Source organism: Mercenaria mercenaria, chromosome 17, assembly GCF_021730395.1.
Source record: "Mercenaria mercenaria strain notata chromosome 17, MADL_Memer_1, whole genome shotgun sequence".
NCBI classification, from domain to species: domain Eukaryota; kingdom Metazoa; phylum Mollusca; class Bivalvia; order Venerida; family Veneridae; genus Mercenaria; species Mercenaria mercenaria.
The window spans coordinates 53,680,000-53,689,099 of NC_069377.1; the positions used below are offsets into that span (position 1 = coordinate 53,680,000).

The 9,100-nt window shown below is 35.8% G+C and overlaps 1 protein-coding gene across 1 annotated transcript; it reads left to right on the top strand.

Annotated features, from left to right (window-relative positions):
- The first annotated feature begins 3,503 nt into the window (after positions 1-3,503).
- On the top strand, positions 3,504-5,709 carry LOC123537435 (ryncolin-1-like). Its single transcript, XM_045321149.2, has 2 exons — positions 3,504-3,633; positions 4,539-5,709. The coding sequence occupies exons 1-2, from the start codon at positions 3,618-3,620 to the stop codon at positions 5,204-5,206; spliced, it is 684 nt and encodes a 227-aa protein (XP_045177084.2). The 5' UTR covers positions 3,504-3,617; the 3' UTR covers positions 5,207-5,709.
- Positions 5,710-9,100: the final 3,391 nt, after the last annotated feature.

Genomic DNA, 9,100 nt, shown 5'->3' on the forward strand with positions numbered 1-9,100 from the left:
CTACGTAAATAGTAGAACAAAGTGGATGTTTTCTAGCAAATTTCCTAGTATTGCCCTTAAAAAGTATGCTCTTGGCACTCTGTTCAGGCAAGTAATTTACTGATACCTAAGATAAACCCTATTTATATGTTCACTTTATACAGTATGATATCTTTGTCACTAATTAATGAGCTTTTCTCAGCAGGTAATTACTTTATTTACTTTGTATTGTCCTTGTATTAGTTGAAAATAGAGTAAGTGTGAGGTTTGCCTACCACAAACACGTTTAAACATTCAGTTTCCTTTATATAAGTTATTGACCGTTCTAAGGCTGTACCCCATTTTAACTTGCTTTTCTCCATTTTAATCTGTACGTTATGTACACTGTCTTCTATGTTGTTAGTGTTTCTTTCTTTTTCCAACATTTTGTGTCTCTGCTTTATTTTTACCCTTCTTTTCCTCATTTCGACATATCCCCATTTCTAATTAATGTCATATACTTCAATGAACTTCTCGATTTGTGGCTTTGTCTGTATTTGCTTTGATCAATGCTTCAAATTCCTAGAGTAGTATAAAAAGGCGTCATAAAGCTTTCTGACATAAGTTTAAAAGCATTTAAGTTAACTGAAAATATATATATCATCTCTGCCGACAGCGATGATAAAATCTAAACATGTTCATGAAAACTTTAATAATTTAACCATATCCATCCATTTTGTAACAGAAAACTAAATCTAGACAGCTTTGCGTAACCACAAATCGATTCAATACTTTTCGAAATAACAAATAATTGTAGGTGAATATCGGAATAAATTACCTTGAAAATATTGCATAGATCTCTGCCACCTATTCTGTTATCTAACCTGACTAAGGTGGTGATCCGACGTCTGTCACCCATCTTCTGCGTCCTGCGTCAACATTTTTACTTAAATGTATTCTCTGAAACTAGTGGGCACTTTGCCCCTAGCTTCTTGGCATCGACTTTTCTCAAGATTTAGGAGCCGCTAGAGCTCGAATAGGTAAAATCATTGAAATGATTTCTTCTTGTGAACCAGGTACCTTGACCGTATAGCATTCTCGCGATATCTTACTTGATATTTTTCAAAGGTTCTGTATGGCACATTTTAACGACCACCAGCGTAGATTAAAACCTTGAAACGACATCCTATTAATCGATAAATTAGATGCTGATTCTTCACCAAACTTGGTCTGTGCAATCCTTTTGTGAACATCTAAAATTTGTTCAAATGGTTCTGTTGGCTTTCTTTTATGGGCCGCTATTTTCTTCTGTCGATCCTCTAGATTGATTTGAACAAAACGTTTCCGTTTGTTAATTTGCCACCGAACTATAAATAGATTAGACCTTCATACATATAACTTCTTCAAATAAACCATTTGAAGGATTGTCATACATTGTGGTCTGAAGCATCCTTGTGAAATCTTTTTTCAGATTTATTCAGATGGTTAAATTTGGCATGTTTCTGGGCCCACTATCTAGAGATAAATTCAGAAAGCAAAACTTTACGAACATTTCCTTTTACGAATGAATCACATAACGCATCTTCATTTTACTTGGTCTTTACCATCCTAGTAGAGTCTTCTCTTCATTTTAATCAAAGCTAAAAGACGATTTCCTCTCTTGAAGCACTTGATAGATATTCACATTACTTGTTCGGTATAGTACTCTCCCAAATTTGTTTAAGTGATTTTTCTTAGAAATAAAAGACAAAAAAAACGATTTATTCTAACGAACACATCTGAACCAGTTTGGTCTGTAGTATCCTCGTATGCATCTTTCTTAAATTTATCAAATGGTTTAGCTTGATCCCTTTTAGAGCTGAAAATAAAAAAGTTTTAATGGCTGGTAATGAACTCTCTTAGTAGATCTACCCCTTGATCTATAGCACCCTTGTCTGAATTTCCTCAACTTTGTTCAAATTATTCTACGTAGCCCTTTTAAGCGACTACCAGAGCTGAAAATAGAGAAACGTTTAAACAGTTATTTCTCATGATTAACTTGATCCCTTGTTTGGGCTCTCTTGAAAGTTTTTTCAAACGGTTACTCATAACTGTATTTCCGGGTCATCCTGCACAAATAGAAAAATAAACATTAAATAACTTTTAAGGTGAAGGTCTTTCTCATGTGATTGACTCACACTTGTCTAGATTTAACTTACGTAATGTCCCTAGACCAGAATAAAATCTATTCAGAATCATGAAATTTATACTCAGTCACGATATCACAACGATGCAATGATAATTTGTACAGTTACAATAATATATATTACCTAGATACATTTTTCGCAAAATATTGGACCTTCTAAAAACACATTTTAAACTAGGCTTACTTCAGCAATTATGAAAATACTATGTAATGTTTAAGTTTTGACATGGAAATTTCTTATCAAATAATGAGATATTGTTGAATGTTATTTTTATAAAATTCAATTTTATATTTTCCGACTTAAAGGTCCATTACTAAGGGAAAGTGAGTTGGCAATTTTTTTCATAGCCAGTGCATAGACTTCTGCAAGACACTAAATAATGAAGATTGGCAGGTCAAAATTTACAGAAGATCTTTGGAACTCAAAGAATATTGTGTTGAAATTTCAATGAATCGACAGAATGACCCCCAGGTCTTTTTAACTTTCTTCATACTTCATAGAAAAATAATTGTACATATACTGCGATTTATTTCGAATTTCTACATACCAACTTTCATTTTCCAATAAAATGAAATAGTTTCTGTGCTTTTTAGAAGAAATTAAAATGTTCACTTTCCTTAGTATTGGACCTTTAAGTTCATAATTTTCAAGCATTTCCTGCTATATCTAAGCAAACCTGTTTTTTTTTAATTTTCCTCTTAATACATAAGGGATAGAAGCCTGTTATATTTCCATCTTCTCAGATCTTTCAGTAAAATATTTTTGTTTTGTTAATGGTACAGATTTGATTTTAACTTAACATTTCTGTTTGGCTGGTTTCAAGACACCCACTCTCATCGCTTTGTGTATTGTTTAATCACCACTTCGATTTGATTTTGATTTTGTCTTCTTTTTGGCAGTTTCAGTGAGATGCAGAGCACAATGCCTCAAATCGCCTCTCTAAATTCCACTTAATTTAGTTCTTCCCATTATTTTCTCGTCTTGGGCAAACTCTTTATTTTACCTTGGGACCATACGTAGCTTTTAATGGAACTGCACATATTGAAGAAGGTTACATGTACATCGCCGTATGAACAGGTCGTCAGATGTCTTGTACTCGTATCATTTCCATAAAAATAATTATGAAGTTTGAAGATTTCTGCTCAACCCGGGGATGGTAGCTTGCTATTTCAATACCATCCATGGAAAGACACAATCAAACCGAGTCTGCAATACTTTCATTATTGTTCCTCATTTTATTTTATTTGAAATATTTGCGTAAGCGATGAAATATTCAAACAGACCTGCCTTGAACTACAAATATATTTGATTTTAGATTGCAACGATCTTATACACATTAGTAATGCAACGCTTAGAAACGGCAAAACGTATGAAGGTCAAAGCAGAACATTCGTATGTAATCCAGGATTAATATTCCCCAGCGGAAACATTGCCGTGGCAACAACGTGCCAGTCTGATGGTCAATGGTCAGCCATGCTGTGTCCAACAGGTCAGTAGTACTCTATAACAACATGTATAAGATGCTAAAAATAAAAAAAAACTTTAATTCCTATCCAATATTGCTTAAAAGAATGATTAAATCTGTTAAATGCTTGGTGAATAACTTTCCAAGTAAACCAACGGGATTCTTTTTGCTATTTTACATATAATAACCATTTAGAAATAAATTTTTTATCCCAACTGCAGCTTTCCATTGTTAAACTTAGTTCTAATGTAAAAGCCGCCTTTCTGTCGGACGGCAATGCGATTGGATGGGTTGTTGAAAACGTCTGTGTTGCGGAGTATTACTTAACGAATCTCAAATTATCTCGTAAATTTGTGTATAAGGCTTGGTTCGTGCAATGCAGAATTGTGCCTCCTTCGGCGTCCTTCGATATCGCCGAGGGGCCTCCGTGATCGAGTGGTTAAGGTCACTGACTTTGAATCGCTTGCCCCTCACTGATGAGAATTCGAGCCTTACTCGGGGCGTTGAATTTTTCATATGAGGAAGCCTTTCGGCTTGCTTACGAAAGGTCGGCTGTTATTCCCAGGTGCCCGCCTGTGATGATATAATACACTAAAGGACACATGGGGTCAGCTCAAAGTCGTCATATGACATGTAATTATGTCGTTGCGACATTAAACCCAATAAATCGATATTGTCTATGAATGTAATTAAATTTCACGAACTTAAGTGTAAAACGTACGTGAATTATTTCCAAGATCAGTAGAGGTGTTACAGAGTCATATTTTCTTTGAATTTAGAGACAATCATGACCTATGTCTTCTGGTGATAAAGCTGTATTTTTGAAATCAAAATATCACATTTCTATGCATATTTTGGCAGTAAATAATTAACACAGTGATATACATTTCATTATGTAGTGAATGCTTCCTCTTATTGTCTGCTTTTAGAAACAGATGAAAACAACTCATGCAGCGGATGTATACGCCCAAGGGATTGTCAAGACAGACAACTTTTAAACGATTCTGCACAAACGGGATTGTATGAGATGTATCCAGCAGACAGTATGGGCTTCGAGGCGCGTTGTGACATGGACACGCCTCCTGGTGGATGGACCGTAATACAACGCAGAGTATCTAATAGTCATTTCAAAAGAAACTGGGAAGAGTATAAAGAAGGATTCGGTGACCCGAATGATAATTTTTGGTTAGGAAATGACAAAATATGGAGATTAACAAACGGCGGACATTACAAACTACGAGTTGATCTCATAGATGAGAATGGAATTAAAGGATTTGCACAATATAGTTCCTTCTCCATTGGAGATGAAACTTCTAAGTTTACCTTGCATGTCTCAGGACACAGCGGATCAGCGAGTGACAGTCTGCTTGCCATTCATAACGGAATGATGTTTAGTACTTTCGATCAAGATAATGACATTCACACTAGCATCAATTGTGCAGATAGATATGGAGGAGGTTGGTGGTACGCTAACTGTCACCATTCGAACCTGAACGGATACTATGGTGACCAACCACAATATTATGGAATGACTTGGAGACACTGGAGGGATGGAAACACGTTTATGTCATTCACAGAAATGAAAATACGACGCTAAAAAGATCTTATATGTCGGAAGAAAATTGAATTGAGTTTGGTCATTATGAACTTTAGAACATGAGTTGTCTTTGAAAATTGTCTTAAATAGTCGGGAATCAAACCCGGGCCACCGCGGCAATAAAAATTTCTTGACCAGTACTCCATGGAATTCGTACTTCGGTTGTTAAATATAAATCTTTATAATTAAGGTAGTTTACCTCCGGTACCTTGTTACAAACGCCTCTCTTCAATTTTGAATGGAAAAATTACTAAAAACAACTAATTCTTATGTGTATTAATAACATATAATCTATCAGTAACTTAGTTTCAAATCCTTCTAAAGAGATATAGCAAAATTTTTCAAATATCGAAAAGCTTTCTTTTCTTCTTTTTTTTTGTTGTATGATCTGGAGATCAGTGTCTTCAAATGATTAGAAAGGTTCAAGAACTTGCTACAAAACCGTTATCTGACAGTATATTTGCAGGAACTATGAAAATGTTTACTGTCCCTGATATTAGTAATCTAAATTAGCAAGGTGGTGTATGTAGCGGATCTTGAAATATTGTTTTATTATCCTAACATTCATTTCAATAGAAACATAGAGACATATCCTTAATAAAGTGGACGAACTTAGGCAATATTTATTAAAACCATGTCCAATAGATATATGAGGACTTTGTGAAACATTCTTATCAGAAATTTGCATATTACTTCACAGTTGCAATTATATATTTCAAAAATACAAACATTTTACACACAAAAAAAACAGATTTTCGTTCTACACATTCATGCAACATTGCTTTAATACCTTTAATTGATACATGGTTGAAAGATGTTGACAGTGGTAAATATGTAGGGTCCATATTTCTTGATCTTCGAAAAGCATTCGATCTTGTCAACGGTGAAATATTACTACACAAACTAAAGCTTTATCACTTCACAGATAACTCACTTAAATTATTTGAATCATATCTGTCGAAAAGAACTCAGCTAATTAAAATTAGAAATTTATACTATAAAAACTGTTTGTAAAGTCTGGAGTTCCACAAGGCTCGAATTTAGAACCTTTACTATTTATTTTACATATAAATGATATGACACTTATTTCAGATACTATTAATATTGACATGTATGCTGACGATTCCACTGTGTATAAATCAGATATTGACATTTCAGTTATAGAACAATGGCTTCAAAATAATCTTAGCCTCATTAACACATGGTGCAATATTAATAATATGTCATTGCATCCGGAAAAAGAACGAAATGTATGCTTCTAAGTACAAATTATAAGATGAAACAAGCAAGGAATCTTGAACTGTTTATCAATGAAATGAGTCCAAATATTTTTTGGAATCTGTATAGATAAAACATTTAACGTGGCATACACAAGTTTGCAATGTTGTAAATAAACTTAAGTCAAAAGTTGCACTTTTAAAAAGAATTTCATACTTTTTTACCGATGAAATGAAGATGTTTTATTATAATGCATATATTATGTCAACCATGGACTGTTGCAGTACTGTATGGGGGCTTGCCTGTAAATCGGATACTGATAAAATATATAATACATAAAAGAGGGCAATTCGTGTAATAACGAAAAAATGTATCGCAAGTAGCGTGTTCAAAAATCTGAATCTGCTCACCTTTGAAAACATGAAATTATCAGGTTGTACTGGTTTTTAAATGTGACCATAACCTTGTGCCAAAATATATGTCTGAATTATTATCTTTTGCTCACAGCGATAGATATAATCTTCGATCTTCGGCACGTAAAGATCATTCTCTGTTGAAGCCCCTAACAAACTACTTGAAACAAACATTCTCACACAAAGCCACACATTTATGGAAATCATTTCAAATCGAGTTTGTTTAGTGTGTTTATCGTATGAATTGTGCTACAGTTACTCCTATTGTTGTAGATACTGTGTATTTATATTTGCATAGAAGGCAATATTCGAAATAAGTTGTATGTATACTATGTACTTTTAATATGTCACCTTCTTAAAATAAAGTTATCATTATCATTATTTTTTTTAATAGTAGTACTTGCACATCAGTACAAATATGGGCAGTATTGTTTTTTATTCCATTATATTCCATATTATTCCATATCATTTCATATTATTATTATTATTATGTCAGTGGCAATAATGTCAATGGGATCTTGTTGTTATCCGCTTGTGTAAACATGCACTAGCACTATGTGTCACTATGTTAGAAATTAAGTCCAAAACTTTTTCATGCAGATAGTTCCGAAATGCTTATTTTTCGTTTAAGGAAATCAAGTTCTCAGCATGTAAAAGTTATTTTCTTCTCGTACTTGATCCGCATCTAAAATGTGTTATTTTCTTCTCGTACTTAACCCCTAAGGGGACATAGGCGCGCCCTTGACTCCCGGCCTATTTTAAGGATTTTTACATTGCTTTACTTACATCTCTGGACCGTATTGAATACTACTATCATATTCTTTACCGGATATATTTATATTTAGATCTAATTATAACAAACATCATAAAAGTTACTTCTTCTTCTTCTTGTCGTTCGCGACTACACTGTCAGACCAGTAGCCTCGATGAAACTTGTGGTTTGCCGCAGATCCTCAATGCCTCCATACAGTTTCTGGTGGATTGAGGTATCTATCGGCCAAGACGCAGCTCGCTCCTGGTCATGCCTTTTACATTTCTGAAGTATATGCTCCGCAGTCTGATCTTCTTCACCACATGAACAAGTTAGCGATGATGCTAATCTGTATCTCTTGTACATGTGAGCACTGAGCTTGTGCTCTGAGCGGAGCCTGACCATCATCACTTGTTCAGACCGATCAAGGAGATGAAAAGCATCTTCCTCCATCCTTGGTCTCCTTGTAACTCACAGGTTCTGTTGGTTGCTCTGACTGAGCTCCTAGCTTAGCCAGTTTGTCTGCCTCTTCATTGCCTGCAAGTCCACAATGGGATGGAATCCACTGAAGTGCTATTTTGCAGGTTATACTCAGGCCCTGCATTCTCCTGGCTAGCTGTGGAGCTTTATTGTTGATCAGAGCTTCCATGACAGACCGTGCATCTGTAAGAAAGACGACTGAGGAGCTTTGTTCTTCCGAGTCTTCAACCATTGAGACGGCCTTCATGAGTGCATCAGTCTCTGCCTTGTAACTGCTGCAGTGTTTTCCTGTGGCTGCATGTAGTGTTTCTCTCTTGCCAGATGGGTATTGAATGAAAACTCCTGCTCCTCCATCTTTGACGGCGCATGTGGCTGATCCGTCTGTATAGACATGAGTCAATGATTTCGGAGGATAATCTTCATTGATCATAGCAAGTGTGAGGCTCTTCCGAATGCCTTCATCCTCTTGCTTCCCGCGGTCAAGACGAGGAACAGCAAGTCTCACAGGCACTGAGGACAGATCATTCGCCAGTGGGTGTATAATGTCTTCACTACCTAGGGGAGTCGTTGGTATGCTCAGCTCAGTTTTGAACTCTCGGTTGAGTTTCTTTGCCTCATGTACGAAGCTGCTACGTTTGAGCCGATTCTTTGTGTAGCCATCTAGCTTGGCTTTCATGGGATGGTCTTGAAAAGACCTGAACTTCTCTGCTTGAAGCAGAACCTTTGCATGTCTTCTGTCTTGTAACGACTGTGTGCCTGTTAGCTTCTCCATGAAGGAGATTGGTGTAGACTTTGTAGCACCTGTCATGATCCGCAATGCTCTGTTCTGAACTTTGTCTAAAGCCTGTTAGTTAGCTTTGGCAGTAGTGGACCAGGCAGTTGAGCTATACTCTAAATGGGGTCTCACTGTTCCCTGATATACTGTCTTGAGTATTTTCTCATTTGCTCCCCACGTTGTTCCAGCAAGTTTGCACATCATGGCAAGCTTCCTACGGGCCTTCCCTTCTGCTTGACTAATGTGGGGCTTCCAGG